The sequence below is a fragment of the Canis lupus genome, chromosome 25 (genome assembly GCF_003254725.2).
Source record: "Canis lupus dingo isolate Sandy chromosome 25, ASM325472v2, whole genome shotgun sequence".
NCBI lineage: Eukaryota > Metazoa > Chordata > Mammalia > Carnivora > Canidae > Canis > Canis lupus.
The window spans coordinates 22,955,015-22,979,982 of record NC_064267.1 but is presented as its reverse complement, the minus strand read 5'-3'; the positions used below and the strand labels follow the sequence as shown (position 1 = coordinate 22,979,982).

The 24,968-nt window shown below is 34.4% G+C and overlaps 1 protein-coding gene across 1 annotated transcript in view; it reads right to left on the bottom strand.

Moving 5' to 3' along the window:
* The window catches only part of GALNTL6 (polypeptide N-acetylgalactosaminyltransferase like 6), a 1,158,724-nt gene that overhangs the window by 727,820 nt on the left and 405,936 nt on the right, over positions 1–24,968 (bottom strand). Inside the window, exon 3 of the mRNA XM_025462860.3 lies at positions 24,401–24,509. Within this exon, the coding sequence (XP_025318645.1) occupies positions 24,401–24,509 (109 nt within the window). The remainder of the gene's footprint in view (positions 1–24,400; positions 24,510–24,968) is intronic.

Genomic DNA, 24,968 nt, shown 5'->3' with positions numbered 1-24,968 from the left:
ACTGATAAACCCATTTTAATCTTACTCTATTCTTTTATTTTCCACATTCTGCCTCCAGGTAAATTTGAAAGCTAACAGCTCACTTTAGAGTTCCTGTCACAAGGCTCTCTGCTCTTTTGTATTTTTTTTTAATTTTTATTTATTTATGATAGTCACAGAGAGAGAAAGAGAGGCAGAGACACAGGCAGAGAGAAGCAGGCTCCATGCACCGGGAGCCCGACGTGGGAATCGATCCTGGGTCTCCAGGATCGTGCCCTAGGCCAAAGGCAGGCGCCAAACCGCTGCGCCACCCAGGGATCCCTCTCTGCTCTTTTGGATTGGTGATTAGGACAATAAAAAAAGAAGAAGAAGAAGAAGAAGAAGAAGAAGAAGAAGAAGAAGAAGAAGAAGAAGAAGAAGAAGAAGAAGAAAATTCCAAAACAGCATTCTTTGTCAAATTTCTTTACTATTGTGTGATCTTATTTTTGTAACACCTCACTGGTTTGCTCCCATTTCTTACTGATGAAACCAATTCCAGACTTGCTGTTCCTTGAAATCCAGCTTATGTCACCACCCTCTTCTCAATTATTAAAATTGTTGAAGCAACTGAAGCACCTCTTGAGACCAGCAATGTACTAAGGGAAGTGTTTACTTATTTATGTATTTATGTGTTTATTTATGGCACCACAAAAGTACCAGTTCCTTGTTTTCAAGAAACAGTAAACAAGAATTATGAGACCCATAAAGAGCAAAATCTTCCAAGAAAAGGTAAAGGGCAGGAAAAGTCTTCACGGGGCTCAAGAGAATGACAAGGATATTTGTTGGTCTTAGTCTTGGATATGGTCTCTCCTGAGATTTCATATTCCCAAGCCTTCTCTATTTCTCTGTTAGTTGTATGCATGTCTATATCTTCTACATAGATTGAGAAATAAACTAAGAAATTAATATAAAAAGTCTGGGGCTATTGCTTCTCCTTAGCTACCCAATGGAAGCCAAAGTAAAATTGGTCTGTAGGAATATATTCTTAGCTCAAGTTTCATAGGATTCCCATAGATAAAGCCCCACCAAATAAGTATTTATTTGCAAAATAAATATGCAAAATAATTTGCAAAATAAATATGCAAAATAAAAAAATTACAAACTACATGAAACTTTCACCATGAGTAGAGGCAATACACATGTGTGCATGAGCGTGCATTTACATGCAAGGATTAGACTTGAAAGAAATCCCCCCCCCCAAAAAAAAGAACGAAATCCAATTAGTGGAATGATTCCATAGAGAATGTAAAATTAAAAAAAAATAAAACTATCAGTCATTTAATTGAAAATATACATATATATGTATATATATATATACACACACATATATACATATTTAAAGATTTATTTATTTATTCATTCATTCATTCATTCATTCACAAGAGACACAGCAAGCATAGGATAGGCGGAAGGAAAAACAGGTTCCCAGCAAGGAGCCCAATGCGGGACTCAATCCTGGACCCTGGGATCCTGCCCTGAGCCGAAGCCAGACTCTCAACTGCTGAGCCACCCGGGTGACCCACATCTAGATATATTTGTACAGAACTTTGGAATCCAAAGAAAAAAAGAAAAGTCTAATAAATAACCCACCAAAGAACAACACTTGGGCTGAAGACAGAATTCCCAGCAGCAGCAATATAAACAGAAGGTAAATTTTGCTTTTGGCATCACAAATAATTCTAGGCATAGTGTCAAACAAGTCTTTTGAAGAAAAAAGATATCCTAAGTGGCTACATATTAAGTCAGTAAGAAATTTAAAAAATACTTTTTTCCCAGTATACTTCTGAAGCTAAAATTTACATTGATTCAAAGCTAAAATGAGTTTAGGATTTTAATTCTAAAGCTCTTTCAAGGTAGAAACCGTTATTCACAATTAAATACTGAGAATGTTACACATGCCCTGGATCTGGGCAGGTGATCAGGAAATGTTTGTTAAATAAATGAATACATGAATGGATGATATATAAATTATATGAATATATCTCATATTAGACATAATCTTATTAGGAAATCAATAGTGTAGAAGTAATTAAATGATCTTAGATCATTATACTCTTAAGTATATATACTTTAGTACATGGTAATGCCTAGAAGAGAAGGCCTTCTGTGGACTATATATTTCAGGCTGAATGAATGGGAAGTATAAAGGAATTAACTTTCTGTTTTGTTATTTTTCTTTTTCATGTCCCTGTAGCGAACTTTAAACATTGTAAGCATTTTACAAATGAACACTAAATACCAAGTATTACTGCTATAAAGCCAAATGTACATTACTAAATGCCTTTGTTTTCCACAAAGCTACTCAATAAAAGAATAGGAAAAAGTGAGGCTGTGAAAGACTACTACAAACCTATCGGATTTCATGACCAGGACACCAATATAAGAATAATACTGCTTATAAAAAATACTGCCACAGTTAAATCACTACTACCACTTGTACCTACCAACAGTCAATCCTTACACAACTTAAATCTTGGAACTTGAGCTTCCTTCTTCAAGATGTAGATTCTTAGAGATAATTAAGACTAACTTCATGAAAACTAAACATTGAAGTGAGAATGTAGGCTTTTTTCATTAATCATTTTTCCAAGGTGGGAGGAAAGGGGAAGTGATATATTGGCAGCTATCCCTCTCTCCCAACATTAAAAAATGGGGAAATGACATTGTTTGATTTATGCTTTAGAAATATCATTCTGGTTGCTGTGGGAATAATAGGTTGTAAAGGCAAGAGTGAAATATATGAGACTAATTAGAAAGCTATTCTAGATGTTCCGATGAACAATGATAGAGCATTAAAATAGTGGAGACAAAGAGAAATGGATAGATAAAGAAACAAATTGTTAGAGGTAGAGAGAATAGTCATTCCTGATGGACTGAATTTGCAGGAGACAGTAGAAAAAAAGACTGAAATCAAGAGTAACTCTTAGGTATGAAAAGCTAGAAAGAAGATGGTGCTTTTGACTGAAATGGGAGACTTCGGCGTTTGTGAAATGACATTTAGTAAGATGGGCAAATTTGTCATGATATATTAAGTAAAAGCACTTGGTGAATTAGTATATATCTTATAATCTCAATGGGTCATAAAAATATTCCACAGCATATGCATAGAACTGGAAGGATATAACATTAAAATGATCTTCATTAATTTAATGCCTACAAATAGCAGATGCTGAAATATTAAATAATGGATATTATTTAATCTCTCTTGACTCCTTTTTTGTTTTGCTTTGTTTTTTTTTGAGAGAGAGAAAGGAAGAGAGTGCAAGTGGAGGAGGGGCAGGATGGGCAGACAGAGAGGGACAGAGAAAAATCTCAAGCAGGCTCTAAGGCCAGCAAAGCACCCAGAGGGTTCCATCTCACAACCCTGAGACCATGACCTGAGCCAAAATCAAGAGTCAGATGTTCAACTGACTGAGCCACCCAGGTGTGTCTCTTCACTCTTTCTTAATTGCCAACTCTGACTTCCCATTTGTTTCACTTTTTTATGTATATTTATTTTTTAATTCTTTTTATTTTTATGTTTTTTCTTTTTAGAGAGGGGGAGAGAGAGAGAGAGAGAGAGAGAGAGAGGTGGGGGGAGAGGCAGAGGAAGAGAGAGAGCATAGAGAGAGAGCATGCCCAGTGAGGAGCCTGACCTGAGCTCAGTCTCACAACTCTAAGATCATGACCTGAGGCAAAATCTAGTCAGATTCTTAACCAACTGAGCTACCAGGTGCCCCAATTTTTTGAAATTTAAAATATATAAATAGAGAAAACAAATTGATAGTTGCTAGAGGGGAAAGGGGTAGGTGGATGTGCAAAATGAATGAAGGGGAATGAGAGATACAGGCTTCCGATCTATGAAATGAGCAAGCCAAGGGAATAAAAGGAGCAACATGAGGCATATAGTCAATGATATAATACTGTTGTATGGTGACAGATGGTAACTACACATGTGGTGGGCGTAGCATAAACTATAAACTTGTCAAATCACTATGTTGTACACTTGCAGCTAATGTAACATGTGTATTAACTATACTTAAATAATAAATAATACATATACAGTATAATTCCAATTATAAAAGCAAAACTAGTCATTGCAGAGCACCTGGGAAAATATAAGAGCACAAAGAATGAAATAAAAATTACGAAGAATCCCTCAATTACCCAGATGTATTCATGTATACTTGTATATGCATGCATTTATTTAGAGTATAAATAAAATCATAACATGCACCCAGTTTGTAAATAGAAAGAGAAATTTAAGGGAGAAATGGAAGAGGCATTAGTCATTAGAGCTATTTAGAGGTAACTAGTTTCTTTAGTGGAAAAATGCCCAAATTACAGTCTATTTGGAGGTCAATAGCATCAATCATCCATTGTTAAAAATAGCATAGATTTTTAAATATTTACTTTCTATCTTCAATATATTAGCGAACTACTATTATCTTTAGCTCTTTCAACTAACTCAACAGACTCCACTGATGATTTTTCCGTTTACTTGCTAGAACAGTGATTTAAGATGTAAGTGGCAATGAAACCATTTTCATACACCTACAAAGAGCAAACTGATAACTCTAATGATTTGAAGCATTAGAGGGCTGTCAAGTCAGCGAGGACTAAATTAAATAGTATTCTAAGCACTTTTGTCAGAGATAGTATAATTGTATACTTGCAGGAATTTTTTGGTTCAAATACAAACTCTCAGGGGAAAATGAATCTTACAGTCTCTTGTGACATTAAGCAATCGTTTAAAATTATCTCTTATGGACATAAGATCCTACAGCACCATTACTTGGAGATGTCTTATATAAACAAATTAAGCACATTTCTATTGTGTTTGATTCTCTGCAAGCCACTTTAGTCATAACTTATTATAATAAATTTTATCAAATGATTGAATAACTCCCAAAACTGATTAAAAATGAGGACACACAAATGAAAGCACATTTAATGTAAAATCCCATCTAAACAGGGGGAAAGTCCAAAATGGAAGTTGATGTATAAGAATACTTTAATGGATAGTAATGAAGCCATTTAAATAATTTAAGACCACCCAGACTTATATGAACTCAATAATGTTTATCTCTTCTCTTGCTGGAATTGGAAACAAGTGCACTCTGAAATATATGATTGTCTGTTTAAAAATGAACTTGTGTAAAGGAATGGTTTTAAAATCTTTATACCATTGTTACTCTTATTCTGATTTCTTTTGTATTCCTCTGTTCCATAAAATAGTATAAAATATTGTTTACATAAAGCATTTTATTTCATGGAAAAGGTGAAAACATTTAGTAAGTGACAAAAGCAAACATTTCTAGGTCCTGTGTGTCTGTGTATGTGTGTGGTGCATAAACCGCTAAACACCAAAAGGAAAAAAAGCTATCTGGATGAAGCAGGACAGATCAAGAATCCAGAACCAGACAAGGCAAAACTACTTTTGTATCATTAAAATGTCAAATGCAGGGCAGCCCCGGTGGTGCAGCAGTTTAGCGCCGCCTGCAGCCCGGGGTATGATCCTGGAGAACTGGGATCGAGTCCCACGTCAGGCTCCCTCCATGGAGCCTGCTTCTCCCTCTGCTTGTGTCTCTGCCTCTCTCTCTCTCTCTCTGTGTCTCTATGAATAAATAAGTAAAATCTTAAAAGCATGTCAAATGCAGAGGTGAACTGAAAGATATCCTCACTCACTACTAACATCTAATTTATAATAATAATATTTTTTATTTTTCAATTATATTAACAAATTCCTATTCCTCTTTTCTTTAGTGTATAATGTTCTAAGTTTGGCATTTCTTATTCTCGACATTTTATAGTACAAATGAAAGAGGTGCCTCAACTAGAGTTGGCATTCCTTTCTCTGGAAATACAGAGAAGAAGCTATGTAGATTATTAAAAGCTATTTTTAGCAGAACGTTGATTTCTTATCATAAAGAAGTCTTGCAGCATCAGTTATAGTAAATAAGATTCTACGATTAACCTTTGTTTTGCAATTGTAATCATTGACTTTTTTGGTTGGTAGGTTGTTGAAAAGCTTCAAGTAGGTAATGCACAGATTTAGCCATATTTTAAAGTATCTATCAGTGTCTTGCTTCTGGGTTCTTCAACACCGACATCCATTCAAATAATTAAAGTTTTCTTCATCATCAATACATATCTGAATTTTAGAAACCCTCTCTCCCAGCTTCTAAAACTAACAAATGGAAAGAAAGCCAAAAAATAAATAAGTTCAGTGACATGTATTTCATTGGTAACTATGCCTCATGAAGATGATATACTGGGGAACAGATGCATTGATTGCATTACATTCTCAGATTCTCAGAGGAAGTGAATTGATGTGAACATCTATCATGATCACAATGTGACCTCCCAGTCACACTCAAGCTTGCAGAATGACATGTGATGTCTCACTTCAGAAATGCTACCCATTGTACCAATTGATACTCAGTATTATCTTAGCTATGTTTAAAAGAATGGCATAGCTTGAGCATGACTGTCATTTCCCCTTCTTAGACTCCTTAAATGCCTGTCATTGTAAAGTAGACTAGCTCAATTAAACCAGATTTTCATATGCTGATCACATCTTACTTGTCTATGACATTCCTCTGTCTTCACAGTGGTCATGGCATTTTTATGACAATCTATTCCAACATTTAAATAGCTTTCTCCATCTTTTGTGCTTAGGTCTCTTCCCCCACCTTGAGTCTAGGAATGACTCTACTACTCATCTGTCAAAGTCTTCCTTAATTTCCACATCTGTCCCTCGTGCTTTCTCTGATCACTGAATTCCACACTGACCTCTTCATTTTCTCAACTTTTAGGATTCACCCTGTAGGATTCCATTGTTTAGCATCATTTTAAATTTAGAATGTAAAATACAGAACAGACATCTTAGAGATAGTGCAGTTTGGATCCAGGCCACTGCAATAAAATGAATATGGCAATAAAGCAAGTCAATTGAATTTTTTGGTTTTTCAGTGCATATGCAAGTGATGTTTACACTATACTATAGTTTACTGAATATGCAATAGCTTTGTGTCTAAAAAACCAATTCACATACCTTAATTTAAAAATACTTTGTTGCTAAAAAGTACTGTCATCTGAGTTTTGAGTGAATTGTAATCTTTTTACTGACCTAGTTTTGCCTTTGATGTTGATGACTGCTTACCGAACAGGGTGGTAGTTGCTGAAGACTGGGTTGGCAGTGGCAATTTCTCAAAATAAGACATCAATTGACTCTTCCTTTCATGAATGATTTCTCTGTAGCATGTGATGTTTTTGATAGTATTTTACCCACAATTCAAATTCTCCCAAAATTGAAGTCAGTCTTCTTAAATTCTACCTCTGCTTTATCAACTAAGTTTTTGTAATTCTCTAAAATCCTTCGTTGTCATTTCAACAATTTTCATGGCATTTTCACCAGTAGATTCCATCTCAAAAAAACACTTTCATTGTTCATCCAGGAGCAGTAACTCCCCATCCATTCAAGCTTTATGATGAGATTGCAGCAATTCATCCCCATCTTCAGGCTCCATTTCAATTCTAGTTCTCCTTGCTATTTCCAAGACATCTCCATTTACTTCCCCCATTGAAGTCTTGAACCCCTCAAAGTCATCCTTGATGGTTGGAATCTACTTCTTCTCAACTCCTGTTCTTTATTGATATTTTTACCTCTTCCCATGAATCCTGAATGTCCTTAATAACATCTAGAATGGTGAATCCTTATCAGAAGGTTTTCAATTTACTTAGCCTAAATCCATCAGAGAAATCACAATCTATGGCATCTAGGGCTTTATGAGATGTATTGCTTCAAGAATACCTCAAAGTTGAAGCTACTCCTTGATCCATGGGCTACAGAATGGACATTGGATTAGCAAGCATGAAAACATTAATCTCATTGTCCATCACCATCAGAGTTCTTGGGTGACCAGGTGCATGGTCAGTGAGCAGTCATATTTTGAAAGGATTTTTTTTTTTTTTCTGAGCAGTAGGTCTCTTAGTGGGCTTAAATTGTTCACTAAAGCATATTACAAACAGGTGTGTTATCACTTAGGCTTTGTGGCTCCATTTATATAGCACAGGCAGAGTAGATTTCCCATAATTCCTTTTTTTAGCTTCGAGATTTTATTTATTAGAGACAGAGAGAGAGAAAGGCAGAGACAAAGGCAGAGGGAGGCTCCATGCAGGGAGCCCAATGTGGGACTCGATTCCAGGTCTCCAGGATCACACCCTGGGCTGAAGGTGGCGCTAAACCGCTAAGCCACTGGGGCTACCCAATTTCCCACAATTCTTAAAGGCCCCAGGATTTTTGGAATGGGAAATGAGCATTGACCTCAACTTAAGTTAGCAATTGCATTAGCTCCTACCTGGAGAGTAAGACTGTCTTTGAAGCTTTGAAGCCAGGCATTGACCTCTCCTAACTAGCTATGAAAGTCCTAGATGGTATCTTTTTCCAATATAAACTGGTTTCATTTACATTGAAAATCTGTTGTTTACTGTAGCTACCTTCATTATTTATCTGAGCTCCATCTTCTGTATAACTTGCTGCAGCATCTACATCAGCATTTGCTGCTTCACCATGCACTTTGATAATGGCAATGGCTTCTTTCCTTAACCTTATGAAACAATCTCTGCTAGTTTGAGACATATCTTCTGCACCCCCTTACCTTTTCCAGCCTTCCTAGAATTGAAGAGAGTTAGGGCCTTTCTCTGGATTGGATTTTGGCTTTAGAAAATGTGGTGGTTGGTTTTATTTTCTACACAGACCACTAAAACTTTCTCTTTATCAGCAATAAGGCTATTTTGCTTTCTTATCATTTGCGTGTTCATTGGGTAGAAGTTTTATTTTTTTATTTTTTTATTTTTATTTTTTTGGGGGGTAGAAGTTTTAATTTCCTTCAAGAACTTTTCCTTTGCATTTATAATTTAGCTGTTGGGTACAAGAACCCCAGCTTTCAGCTTATCTCAGCTTTCAACTTGCCATCCTCATTAAGTTTAACCCTTTCTACTTTTAAACATAAAGTGAGAGACATGCAACTTTCCCTTTCACGTGAACATTTGGACGTCATTGCAGAGTTACCAACTGACCTAATCCCAATATTGTATTTCAGAGAATAGGGAGCCCCAAGAAGAGGGAGAACAATGGGAAATGGCCAGTAGGTGGAGCCATGAGAACACACAACATTTATCAATGAAGTTTGCTGTTTTATATGGCCGCGGTTGGTATCACCCCCAAAACAATTACAGTAGTAACATCAAAGATCACTAATCACATGGATCACCATAATAGATAGAATAATAATGAGAACATTTGAATTATTGCCAGAATTACCAAAATGTGAAACAGAGACACAAAATGAGCAAATGCTACTGGAAAAAATGGCATCAATAGACTTGCTCTGTGCAGGGTTGCCACAAACCTTCAATTCGTAAAAAAAAACAAAAACAAAAAACGCGGTATCTGCTAAGTTCAAAAGAGTGAAGTGCAATAAAATATGTTTGTACCTGTATTTATGATCGTAAATAAAATAATGCTTGTCATTTCATTAGCAATCTAAACTGTATTTATCATTCCATGCTTCTTGTAATCTTCTATGTTCATATAGCATATTAGGTTGAATTTTAGACAATTGCTGCTTTATTGATGTGACCTTTAAAAATCTTGTACTTCCCCACACTTCATCTTTTCCCTCAAGATACCTTTAGAACATTATTACTGTCTGAAGATCTCTCCATCCTTGATAAGATGTCATGCTATTTTAAACACTTAATATTATTTAATTTTTATCCTCTCTTTATCTAGTATTTTTTTAAATTTTTGACTATGTATGACCCACAATTTTTAAAATTTTTCTTATCCTGAAGATTTTATTTTGTTTGTTCCTTAATTTAAATTCTTTCTAGATTATTTTACTCAGAAGAGATGTGCGGTACTATAATCTTTCAACTTCATATATACTGAATGTATATATATTCCCTTTCCTCTAATATCTAGGGTTGTAGATGAAGATTTTAATGACAGACTGGTTATCATTCCTCTCTATATAACCTCTTATTCTGAAAGGAAATTTTAAAAAGACTATTTTTATCCTAATTCAGAAAAGTTGTAACTAACACCTGCTTAGATGTGTCTTTTTTTCATCCATGTTGCCACCTTTGACTGAAATATTCTTGAGATCCATGACATATTCTTTTAATATTTTTCAAAATCATTTTCTCTTTTACAGTTGTTCAAATTCATGCACCTGTTCATAGTTTTAACCTTGTTGCCCATAATTTCTCTCTTAATTTCAGTGCTGTTTTGACATATTTTTAATATTTAATCTTCCTCTCCACAAATATGTGTCTCAGAAGTCATCATTCACTCTTTCTATATTTACATTAAATGTCTTAAGTTGAAAGTAACATTTTCAATTCCAGAAAGTCCTCTGCATGGGTAAATTGATCCTCTTTGAATAACTCCTTTCTGTTGTTGTTGCTGCTGTTTGCTAGACTATCTTCTGTTTCCTCTTGAAGTTCTACTTCACTAGATTTCAACTGTTATGTTGAAGTATCCCTCTTGTGTTCTTTTCTCAGGATGACAGCCCTCTTAGATGACTGTTAAGCTCCTTTTTAATCTTGTTTTTGCTTTCCCTTGAAATCCAACTTCACCTGTTCTTTCTTGGTAGCAATACTTGAACTGGTGAGAAGCCATTAAATCATTCATCCCTTATTAAGATATCAGTATACTTCAAGAATAGTTTCTAGAATTGTCTATTCCTAGAATCATCAATTGTAAAACCTGGTCTTCTCCCAGTACCAGGTGTAGAGAGAAATTAGTTCATTTATTCAGGACCCTCCAGGCTGGTGCTCAGGCTTTCCTTGGCCTAAAGAGTATGAATTCCTGTGTCTGCTAAGGCCTCGTTGAGCCTTTTGATGGTTAATTATATGTGTCAACATGGCTGGGCTCTGGTGCCTGGATATTCGTCAAGAATTATTCTGGATGTTTCTGGATGGTGCTTTTGGGATAAGATTAACATTTAAATCAGTCGACTTTGAGTAAATCAGATTATTCTCCATAATGTGGTTGGGCCTCAGTCAATCAGTTGAAGAACTTGACAGAACAAAGGCTGATTTCTGATTAAGAAGGAATTCTATCTTTGGACTTGAACTGAGACTGTTTCCTGAGTCCTCAGCCTGCCAGCCTTCCCCATCAGATTTTGGACTTGCCAGGCTCCTTCCACAACTGGGTGGGCCAGTTCCTTAACACAAATCTCTCTCCATACATCAATACATGTTCTATACCTATATACATCTGTTGGTTCTGTTTCTCTGGAGAAGCCTGACTAATATAAGCTTGGATCACATCATCCTGTCCCTGACATCTCTTTATTTCAGGAGAAATATTTGTTATTTAGAATAACCAGAAGAACATAAAAACTGGCTATATGGCCCAAAGTGCTCTAAGTGTCTGACTTATTTACCGACCCCTTCTGAATAAGGCCCAAAGCTGATTCATAAAGCATCATTCACTATGTTTTGTACAAAGTTCTAATTGTACTCTGGCCACATGTTTCCAAGATGTGAACCAAATGGAACTGTTTTACCCCAAGGTGTCCTGCTGTGTTTGAGGAAGCCTGGCATGAATGATTTCATCATAACCATAAGGAAGGAAGGAATTCCAGAAGGAATAGTAGCTGACTGAGATGCAGAAGAGATAACTCCTCACTAGACAGGAAGAAAGAGCTTTTCTAAGGGGCCATTCCTTCCTGTGTGGCTACAAAGCTGCTGGGAGATTCCTAGTGTAGCCTGCTTAATGTCCAGATTCTCCTCAAGTCTAAGAAGGTTGCTTATGAAAGTATTTCCTACTTTTCAGCACTTCGGTTTATTGATAAAATAAATGTCCGTGAGCTGACTGAAGCAATCTGTGTGTCCTCTATTCCTTTTAAACATGAAGAAACTAATATGTTATATTTAAATAAATATTTAAAGGTACTTACACAGTTGAACACCTTATAGGGAATGCATATTTCATTTAGAAAAAAAACATTGCACTGTTCTTTGCCAATTATTTTTAAAAACTAACTACAAGTATCTGTCATAGAAAGAGGAAGCAGGGATCCCCTGGGTGGCTCAGCAGTTTAGTGCCTGCCTTTAGCCCAGGGCGTGATCCTGGAGTCCTGTGATCAAGTCCCATGTCGGGCTCCCTGTATGAAGCCTGCACCAGATGCAGGGCTGTGAAAAACACAGAATGATGCCTTAAGGACAAGATGATGTGCTGCTTTGGAAGCACTGGAGATAGGGTCCCAGTGGTGGTGGCAGTAAGATGCTGAACTTAAGCAGCTATCAACCATCAGTTGTCAATGTAGGGTCACAGTAAAAAAATAGGGACATTAGGGTTTAGTAAACTTACAACGACTTCCAGGAAGCTCAGAAGTATGATGAGGTTTTGTAGAGAGGAGTTTAGGAGGTTTATATATAGGGGAAGCAAGAGTCAGAGAAATTGAGTCATCACTGTTGATACAGTCTCCATTTACACACAGCTGAATGAAGCACAGGGCAATTCAGGTTATATATGCTATAGATGGCAAATAGTTGAAGCAGAAAATCAATAATGAGATAAGAGTAAGCATATATGAAAACAGGTTGTTTCAGGATTTAGTGGAGTTATGTATGGCATTAATTTGAAGAGGGATGTGTAGATACATATATAATCACTCATATATACATATATAATCATGTATAGTGTTTATACATATATAAACACTAAATGTGAGGATATATACACACACACACAACCCTCTTCAAATCATTGTATGCACATTTTATACATGTATATTACATGTATATACAATGTATATATTTATATATATCAAGTGATTATATATGTATACACACATCCCTTTTCAAGTCATTTTATCATGATGTATAAAGTCATATGCGTAAAATGACTCATGTATATGTACAAAAATCACCTTTCTAAATTTATTTCTTTATCTTAAAACAAGATTAGTAACATTCGAGCTTCCTATTTTATCGGGTTTTTGTGAGAAACATTGAGGCAATGTACAAGAAATCACTGTACTCACGTTAAGGCACTATGCATGTAAAAAGAATGAAATGATAGAAATGTAGTATAAAGTAAAGAATAATATAGTATTTGTAGTAAAAAAAACTTCTAGGTCTTTGTCATAAGTAAACACTCAAATTTGGAGAATACAATTAGTCTCTTTGTTCTGGTTATAAAAATGCTCACAATGCATATATCAGAAGACTTACACAATATTTTATCAAGTTGCATAAAATATTTATATTATTATAAATCACAAGAATTAAAAATTAAATATCAGCCAGACTGGGTGGCTCAGTGGTTTAGCACCGTCTTCAGCCCAGGGCGTGATCCTGGAGACCTGGGATCGAGTCCCACCTCAGGCTCCCTGCATGGAGCCTGCTTCTCCCTCTGCCTGTCTCTCTGCCTCTCTCTCTCTCTTCTCTGTGTATTCTCATAAATAAATAAATAAAATCTTTAAAAAAAATTGAAAATTCAATCCAATAATTTCTTTGTTTATAAAACACTTGTGATAATTTCAAAAGTTATTCCTCAATGATTATTCTTTAATACAAAATAAAAATAATTTTATATGCATGAGTGGATTTTTTTTTAAGATGTTATTTATTTATTCATGAGAGACAGAGAGAGAAGCAGGCTCCATGCAGGGAGCCCAACGTGGGACTCGATACCCGGTCTCCAGGATCACGCCCTGGGCCAAAGGCAGCACTAAACCGCTGAGCCACCGGGGCTGCCTTGCATGAGTGGATTCTGATGTATTTATATCCCAATTAATGTGTACTATTAAATTCTATTAGATTGTTATCTAGGTCAATGTCTATTTTAATCTAGTAATTTTAGTCCAATAATGAATTTGGATCCCTAAGGCTCAGCTGGTCACCATGGAAATTCAAATCATTATTAAATGCCTGATAATACTAATTCCCTGGTCATTCCACAATAGTAAACCAAACACTGTATTAAATTAAATCCTTTATCCATTAAATCTCTTTTCCCATTATATTATAATGTCTATGTTTTATAACAATGCAAGTTTGTTATATATTTTTGAGGTAGGGATGTTTTCCTTTAAAATAAAACAATCCTAAAAAAATAAGGAAAAAAAAAAAGAAAGGAAGACAATCGTATTCTGGGCTTCTAGTATTCCTGAGGATAATTTATGTCACATTTCTATGATTACTGTCAGAAGGCCCAGTTGCTTTCATCTGGCATGAAGGCTGCTCAAAAACCACTGCTATTCACAGAGAGAATCAAGTCAAACTGGCATTTACAGTTCTGAAGTCAATGTCTAGAAAGTGTTGCCATCGATCTCTAGCACTGGCACTCTTCCTTCCCTAGTGGGTAAACCACACACATTTCTTCTAGAGCACTCATCAAATAATGAAGCCAAGAAGGCCCAGGACTCATTACTGAAACATTGTGCCAGATCCTGGAGAGGAATTTTGAAAGATGTTCAAATAATGAATTGAATCTCTATGAATTATGCCTAAAATACAATGCCATAATGGTAATTTAGGCTTGAATGAATTACAATCCTTCAAATTATGGGAAATTCTCAGTTACCGTAGCATTAGCATGTTGTAAATCTTTGTTACCATCGTAATGGTGACATCAGAGTCCCAGGTCATAAAAAAATCTCTCTATTTTTTGTTCCTTAATTTTTTCCCTAAAATTTACGTATGCTGCATAAGTACATAAACTGTATTACACTAAATGTGAGGATGGTTCTAACTCCTACTGAAAATTAAAGCCACAGCAAAAATAGCAAATCTAATTTCATGGAGTTTCAAGATTTACTATTAACAGCAAGATTACCATTACAGTTGAGGTACAAATATTAGTGGGTATTAGAGTTTTCTGTGGGGCAAGCTGATAGAAAATACAAACGTATATTTCACACCTCCTTCAAAGCTATACAGGAAAAGGTTAAAACTGGGAAGAACAAAATTGAGTGCAAGACTTCAAGAAAATGAATGGCAGGGATAAAATCAATTTAACCTTACTTTACTTGACCCATTTAAATTCAAATCCTTTTCTTTACAAGATGTTTCTCATCTTTTCCTCTTGGCTCTTATCAGATAGCATCTTCCTTTAACAGAACATTTTCCCATTTCTTCATGATCAAGGATTATGATCTACTCTTATAACTTCTCCAAAATGTGGGGCATTTATAGCCAAAAAAAAAAAAAAAGATAATAATCACAACTACCATGTAGAAGAGATTTTTAACAAAGCATAAGCATAACACTGGGTTGGAAACAGGTTTGGGGCAGATGCTTACAAAATGTTTGCACATGTGAATATGAACCCCTTCATGACAATATTTGAGAGATTTTGTGTCAATTGACTAGATTTGAAGGTATGAGAAAAATTGTGATTCAAATTATAGGTGATTCAAATATAATCATATAGTTATAGGAATCAAAGATCTGTGGATATACAAACAACCATTAACTGAGCATAACTACAGTCCAGTTAGTTAAATTATATAATTTAATTAACACCTAAAATAACTGTATGATAGATGCTATCGTTAAACCACATTTCAGTAATGCAAAAAAAAAAGACCAATTAGTCTTATGCATACTTGCCCGTGGGCAGCTGGTATTTCTAAATAGTGATATTCTGAGTTTTGCAAAAAAGTGGGTAAATTGAATTATTTTAAAAGTTAATTTTGTCTTATTTTTCAATACAAACTCATTGCAGTTTAATAAATCTCTTGAGATGTTTTTACTGCTATTTTCATATTATAATATTGACGGGGTTTTTCCCTAATGTCATTCAATTCAGTTTCAGCTAAATTTTGTTCTATTATTAGATATATAAATGATACATCTCAACAGAATACAGATACATCTCATCTCACAATCTTTTCACTTCTATTTTACATTTTCATTATTATACAATGACTGTCAAAGGAAATATTTCATTAAAGGTTAATTTTTACCTAATGAATAATAATGAATGTTATTTTGGTAATAGTTCCCAAAGTTGACCATCTCCCAACAAATTTCACGATGAATTTTACTGAGAACACATCATAGACAAATAAATTATTCTAAAATTATTAACAACAAACAGTGCTCATTGTTGCTAGTAAAAAAAAAATGCCAGATACAGTTTTTAAGGGACATAAAGCATCAATAAAAGATGACCAGAAGCCATTGTAGTTATAACAAAATGACCATTAGTTCCTGAATGCAAAGTAGTTACAGTATCTCCCAGATGAAGCACATTTTCGTTTTCCATTCTGTTTGGTTGGCAATCTTGTTCAATTATGTAGAATAAAGACATTTAAGAACAAAATGGGTCCCTGATCATCACTAAAGTGAGCCTTTGTTTAAAGGAACTCAGAAAAGCCTACTGTTAATCATTTTAAAGCATGGTACAATCCTACTTCTCAAATAGTGTTTTAATTCATACTCTTTAAATGTTTTGCTATGGAAATTCACAACAATTAAGTACAAACATTTGGTGACTTATATCATGAGGCTTAAGGGGTCCTGGAACCCAATCTCCAGAAGAGGAAAATAGCAACCATGCTGTGTTAAGTTTTCACAAAACTTTTTTTTTTCCTTTCTTTTTTTTTTTTTAAGAGATGGAGATGTGGGGAGTGGCAGAAAGAGAAAGAATCTTAAGCAGTCTCCACACCCAGCTGGAGCCCAACACAGGGATTGATTTAATAACACTTCGATCATGACCTAAGCTGAAATCAAGAGTCAGACTCTCAACTGAGTGAGCCACTCAGGTGCCCTCACAATACTTACTTATACAGGAGTGTCATTATTCAAAAAGCCTGATTCAATGATTCAAGATAATTGAATTTAGAGCCCTTGGGCAAGTGATTATATTACAAGGGATTATAAAAGTTTTAACTCATTAAATATATACATATGCAAAATAAATAAATATGCATGTAAATATAGATAATTGCTATAAAAATTAAATAGGGTATAGGAATAGAAAGTAAATGAAAAGGGCTAGATCCATACAAAATAATAGGGTGACTGGCAAAATATCTAAGCAGGAGATATAGTTTTTTGACCTTACTGAATGAGAGACTGGGTTGGAAGATATGAATTACAAGTGTTCCAGGCAGCAGGGACAGCAAGTGAAAAGTCCTGTAACATGGTTAGCATGCTTGAGGATAAACAAAGAGGTCAATGTGGCCGGTGGAGAGACTGAATGTCAGTCCATAGAAGACTAGGACAGTGACATAAGTAGGGATAGATCATGTTGGATCTCATAACTAGGGAATAGATTTTGATTTAATTTTGAATATGAGGACCAGCCTTTGTAGGCTTTTGAACAGAGGAGTCACACGATATGATCAGGTTATTTATTTTTAGAAGATCCCTCTGGTTGCTATTTGAAGAGCTGACTACTGGGTAAGGAGATCAATTGGGAGGCTACTGAAATAATTTAGGTGAGAGAGACCAATGATTTGATGTCAATAACAGTGAAACCTCTTTCAACCATACTGCACACTTTCAAGAGCATGGTAGTTCATTTTTGTCTATTTTTTTCTTCCAGTTTGAAGCAGTATTTGAAATATAGTGACATTAAAAACATTTTTTTTGAAAAAGAGAGTGAATAAATGAATAAGATGATAAAAATAAAAATTTTGAATATTCAAAACTATCATTAGCTAAGAAAAATGGAAGCAGTGAAAAGTTAGATATAATTTCATAAGACTCCTGAGGCTTATAGTGGAATGCATGAGTTGATATGATTATATGAGAGGATAATCCATTTCAAAGAAATAGATCAAATACAAGAGTTAAGAACATATTTTTTCATGTTGAGTTCACACATATTGAAATCCAAAACCAGTGATAAACACAGTGAAAATCTTTAGAGTTAAAATAAAAGGAAGACTGGACAGAACAATTTTCAAATTTTCAAATTAAAAATAAGTGCTTTCTAGAAATACAGATGAATAGTCTTAAACATGATTTCATAAAACCCATGCACATATGTGCCACATGTGCACACATACATAACATGCCACTCTGGATGGATTGCATGAAAAGATGTTTTTACTGCTTAGAGAAAGATGTTACAAGAATTAGGAAATATCACATATTAATTAAGGAACAGCTATGTAAATCAACTGCATTTTCTTCTCAACATTTGGTACAAGTTATTAGATCCATAGTTCAGGGATATGCTATAGGCAGACTTTACCTTAATTTCAGAAATATATGGATTTTTTTTCAAATTATATATGGAGAGATGTCAGCTGGATAGCTTTTTAGCTGCTTTAGAAATTATAATAAATAATATATAACAATATGTATTAAATAAAATATCCATATCAATTTACATATTGTCTTTTATATTATATCAAAGGACTCCCTATTTTAGTTCTTTCCATTTGACTAAATGTGAATAATGTGAATTGTGAATAATGTGAATAATGTGAATGTTGTTAAAAAAGTATGCTTTTCAATTTGGTGATAGGGTACTACTCAAGAGGATAGCTAAACTGTTAAAAGATAAAATCTAATGTAAATAAATTCTCAATGAGAATCTGAAAATAACTAACTTAATAGGACACATGAAATCATGTATAGAAAGTGTATGATTAGAAAAAATAGTCATGCTAAAAACATGACTGACTTAGCAGCAATTCATGAGAAAGAAATTAGAGAATTAGTTGAATGAAAGCCAACTGTTGGGCAGACAGAGGTAGGACCTCTCCAAAATGGTGACCTAAGGCTAATAGGTGGGGTCACCCTTCCCCCAGATGTCACCTTCGATAAGTTCCGAAAACTCATCAAGTCACAAACAACTCACGACCTACCAAGACCCACCTAAAAGAAGAAAAACACCAGAATTAGCCAAAAGCAAGAACATGGACCCTGCCTCACCTTATCACATAAAACCACATGTCCCTAACCACCCCCCCCCCCTTTTTTTTTTCTTAACTTGCATAGGCATAACTCCTGGGCGCGACTTCCCTGAAGTGGGCCTCCTCTCTGAGTCACTGGACCTCACCAGGAACGCTCCCTATTAAAGCACTCTCGAACCTACCGCCTGGATCTGCTGCCTTTAATTTTCTCCACCGATCATTAAAAAGAAAACCTAACACCAACTTTATCTGACATCAAAGTAGAACTTTACCCTTTCGAATTTGGTTTACCTCTTCCAGGAAGGCTTCTTGACCCTGAAATGCTATGTGGATACACTTTTTCTACATTTAAATTAGTTTGGTTATATACTAATCCCAAAACAAAGAAGTCTAAGATTATGGAATAATAAATACTTTGGGTTTCTTTGGACATTAGTTAGAATTCTAAGAAGTTCAAAGAATCCTTCTAATTTAATATAACTCTAAGGTCACAGATGTACCAGAAAAAAAACCTGATATTACACTTAATGTCTTAGGGTCTATCCTTCAATTGCCTCTTTTCTTTTTTATTGTTTTAATATAAGAAATGTCCATTTCCTGAAAGGTGAAAGCAGCATCTTCCTCATTTCACCTGTGCTGTTTAACAACATGCTCCCCCAAATAAATCACCCACTACTTAAAAACAAATATTTAAAATACCTGATACTTCAAAATTAATAATACTCCTCACAGATGTAATTGCCCGAACAAAACATAGACTAATAATATGAATAAAAACATTAAGAAAGACACTTAATGAAATGTATGCAACCTAATTATGTTAGTGTACTTTTCAAAAGATTATTGGGATTTTATCAGGAGGTAGTTTCTGGATTTTCTTACTTTTAAGATAATTTCAGTATTTAAGTAGGCCAGAGATTTCAAAACATAACTGAAATATAATTAAAACATAAAAAACAAATATAAAACACTGGAGCCCAGAGCAGTGCGGGCTACTTAAAGTGGTACTTAGAAGAGAATTTAGAGCCTTAAATGTATAGTCTACAGTAGAAGAGAGGTTGAAATTAAGAAGACATGAATCTATTTTTAAAATTTAGAAAAAAATGTAGCAGTGAAAGAAAGTCAAAGAAAATAAATAATACATATAAGACTATAAATCAATGAGAAAAATACAATAGATAAGATAAAGTAAAAAAATGCTTTTTGCAATGATTAATAAAATTGATTAATAAAAGTTCCTGGTTTACTAGATTAAGAAGAAATGAAAAAAGTACAAATTATAGCTGAAAGAAAAGCAACATAAATTTAAGCATTGCAGACATGAAATATTTGAGAGTATTATGAATAAATTTGTTAATAATTGTGAACACTTAGGGCAGCCCAGGTGGCTCAGTGGTTTAGTGCAGCCTTTGGCCCAGGGCCTGATCCTGGAGACCCGGGATCGAATCCCACAGCAGGCTCCCTGCATGGAGCCTGCTTCTCCCTCTGCCTGTGTCTCTGCCATTCTCTCTCTCTCTCTCTCTCTCTGTCTGTCTGTCATGAATAAATAAATAAAATCTTTATAAAAAATAATTGTGAACACTTACATGTAATGAATAAATTGCTGGAATATAATTAATTCCAGGAGAAATAGACAATCAACTAGTACTATAACTAGTTAAAAAGTTTAACCTAGTAGTTAAAAATCTTTGGTCCAAGAAAAGTCCAGGTTCAGATAATTTCACCTACCAGGTTTCCATAATTATTAACAAATAAATAATTCTCATATACAACAAGAAATTACAAAGTGTATAAAAAAGGAAATTATTACTCAAGTAATTTATGAGGCTATCATTACATTGTTACCAAAACTTGACAATCTATGAGAAAGAAAAACTTGTGTCCTATATTCACTCATGAATAATGACTTAGAAATGCTGAATAAAATATTAGCAAACCAAATCCAGTAATAAATAAAAAGACAGATCAAGTGTAGAATTGTTAAGTTTGATTTCCATTACAAAATCAATAGAAAAAATTTACCCAAATAATAGATTAAAGGAGAAAAGTTATCTTATTGTCTATTTCAATAGATCAAACAAAAAACCTTAACTTTCACTTAGGTTTAAACAAAAATAAAGCAAAATCTCAGCAAACTAGCTCCAGCAATCATAATAAATGTATTTTTATTAAATACAGACATAGAATCTTTAAGTACATGTCTAATTTGCTATAGTGAGAATTATAACAAGTCAAGGGTTGCCACCAATAACCACTATTCACCATTACACTGGAATACTCAGTAAGTGCAGTAACTAGAACTGAACAAAAAAGAATGAGAATTATAAGATCTAGAATGGAAAAAAATAAGCACTGTCATTACTTATATATATAATGAGTGTCTACACTTAAAATTCAAGTTAACCTATAGGTAAATGATTATAATTAATAGAAGAGTTTAGAAAGTTTTCTAAGTTCAAATAAATCTTATAATTTATTAACATTCTATAAACCAGCTACAAACAATGTGGAATTTCAATAAAATCAGTAACACATACAATACCCATATAATGTTAGTTTTCTAGGAATAATGCTATAAAAAATTTGAGAGTAAAATTATAAACACATCTCTAAAGACAATAAATAAGCAGCAAATAAATATAATATATGCCATAGAATGTATGATTCAATATTGAAAAATAGTCAACTCTTAATTTAATTAACCTCTACCCCAGAACCATTTACAAAAATATTTATAGCAACGTTATATATAACAATGAAACCTGGGAACTTGCGAAATGCCCATAAAGAGGAAGAACGTTGTAGAAAACCAAACAATGGTAGAAATGAATCAACTAGAATTGCACATATTGACAGAAATGAATCTCAGAAATAATTTTGAGTGAAGGAAGAAAGTCATAAATTATTATTCAATTTTTAGATTAAGTCCAAACACAGGAAAAATGCAACAGTATTTTTTAGGTATACATAAATAGGTAGTAAAAAAAAAAAAAAAACTACACAGGTGATCTTTTCCCATGGCTTAGATACAAAGATCAAGGATGTTTATTCTGATTACGTCCTTGTTGTATGTTTGTGTATGTACAGTCTTTTTATTTATGTTCCATCTTATATAATTTAAAAAGTGATTGATTTTAGTCTATTTTGTTTGTCACATATCTCCAGATCTCCAGTGATTCATATAACATCTTAGCATTTAAAAGTTTTTTAACTCCATAGAAAATTTATGCTTTAGAAAATTTGTTGTTACCAATTTTTTTTGTAAGTCAGCTTTCCCTTGACCCAAATAAGATGATGACCTCAACAGTATGTTTATACAGGAGGCAGAAAGAGTTCTTTTTTAAAAAAATATTTTATTTATTTATTCATGAGAGACACAGAGAGAGAGAGAGAGAGAGAAGCAGAGGGAGGTGCAGGCTCCGTGCAAGGAGCCAGATGAAGGACTTCATCCTGAGACTCCAGAATTACGCCCTGGGCTGAAGGCAGGCGCTAAACCGCTGAACCACCCAAGGATCCCCCAGAAAGAGTTATATGAAGCAGAAATATATGTGAAGTATTGGATTTTGTATCCAAAACTCATCAACACAAGTGAAAGTTAGGCATACCAAATCAAGTTAAAGAAACTTAGAGGAAATAATAATTATAGTTATCAGAGTTTATAAGTTTATCATATGTTCAAATAATTGGCCAATTACTTTTGATATATCATCTTTAATCCTTACAGCAATTTTGCAAAGTATAACATCAGAAAGATAAATTCATTTGTCACTTACTTAGCTCATGTAAAGAAAAGTTAGAATCTGAACCCATGTGTCTCTCCCTTGCACATGTTCTCTTGTCATTACTCCGTATTGCCCAAATATTATTATTTAATGCCTGAAAGTGGTGTGTAATGGAACATGGTAAGACCTGATTTTTAATCTTGCTCTGCTAATTATTAGCTGTTTGACTTTGGAGAATATTTAATAAATTCTTAAGGACTCACTTCCGTATTTCTTTTTCTTTTCTTTTTTCTTTCTTTTTTCCTTCTTTCTTTCTTTCTTTCTTTCTTTCTTTCTTTCTTTCTTTCTTTCTTTCTTTCTTTTTACAAGTTGGTGATAATAATACCTATTAGAGTTATTTTGAGGATTAAATAAAAGGCATGTGTGAAGTGTCTAGTACAAAATATCTATTCAATAAATTGCACCTTCAGTTGATTAATTTATGTGAACATCTCCAAAAAGTTTCAGCATCCTGGGGTTAGAAAGAGACAGGGCTGATGGAGCAAAGAGAAGAAAAAGATAAGGGAGCTGGAAAAGTGAGGATGCTGGTAAGGAACTCACTTTCTTAATAGTTCACGGGGTCATGGTCAAGATGGGGAGACAATGGATCCTAAAAGAGGTTGGTTCTCTGACAAATAGAGAAATCCTTGGGATGAGCAACTTCAATGAATTTGGGAGGACAGAGGAGCTTTATTTAGAGAAAAGGAATGGAAGAAGAAAATGAGGGAAGACTATAATTAGGTCAGTCACAACCAACCCAGAGCAAAGAACAGTTCACAGCCTGCACAACTGCATAACTAGTTAAATACTCTCACTCCAGTTTTCCTGATAGGATCAGCTATGAGAAAGGTTGACCAGGAGGACCTCATATTGTGATTACTCATAGTTTTGCTGCTGATTTGACTTGGAATGCAGTGTCTCAGTGCTGCTCAGATGTCTTTACCAAACAAGAGCTTCTCTATTTCTATGACATCTTCACTATGAAAAAAAAAAAAACCAAAAAACAAAAAAACAGAGATCCTCCAGCTGAGTAAAAGCATATGGACTTTCTACCATATGCTACTTAGTTAGCTTGATTTCTAATTATATACCTTTCTGAATCCCTGTTACCAACAACATAATTTTACAATCTTTCTACAAAGACTGATTTTTCCAGCTGCTTTTACCAAGAAGTACAATGAGTACAATGTTTTCTCTATGTAGCCCAAAACTAGGATTCTGCTGCAATATATACAGACCTACTTGATTTTTTTTTAATTGACTAGCCTGTTTGCTCAAGTATTGCCAACCTCAGGTCCCCAGCTCCTGTGATCCACCAACTTGCTGTACCCCCACCAACACCTAGAATTGTCGTACCCCCTGGTTATTGTGCATTGTCAGTTAGATATACCTCAGCCCTAACAGATGAATCAAGCTCAAGACAGATGTCTACTAAGTCAATCAAGTCTCACTGATAAATCTCAAAGTATGCTCAGAAATTATTAAAAAGTAGTTCAGAAATATGAAGTATAGATTTCTAAAGCTTGTATGATCTCTTCTTCAGCTAATACTGTAAAGGCTATTCATTATTTGTTTTATCTTTGAAATTTGAAATTGTTTTAATTCTGCCCAGCATTGACTCCAATACCCCCACAAGACATACCTTACTATATGCAGAAGAAATGCTAATTAAAGATCCTTTAGGTGACAAATGAGATACTTTAGTAAGTAAAGTAGCACTTTGGCTTACACTGAACTTCATACCTGAGCGCATAGCCTCTTTCTGAATGCTTTCATAGTCATGCCAGTCCTTTCTTCTCAAACCATCTGTCCATGCATAGAATTGCCCATCTCCCAGGCCCAGTGGAAATGTCTGTGGAAAAGGAAAGCATTCAGAGCATAAAAAGGAGGTATTCCTTTTGCATGGCAGATAAACACAGCCGAGTACATAATAGGCAATCAAAGAATATTTGTTGAATAAGTGATTCTTCTACGTATACTGAAAAGAAAGCTATTCTAGTGACAAGATAAATATACATTTTAAAACCCTTTTCCAGCTTTTAAAATAAGAGCATGGGTCACCCACAACCCTTACCATTTCCTACTTTGTTTCATCCAGAGACATTAATAACTCAGTGTATCACCTCCTCTGAGCACACCCCTAGTAATGAATGGTATTAAATGGAGTTAATTTTGTTTGTGATTTGTACAGTTTCATTCATTTTTATCAAGTATATTTGAAAGACCTGATAATGATATTAGCAACCATTCACTGAATGCGCACTATAAGCCAGACACTATGTTATTTATACTCTGTATAAATATAGTTTAA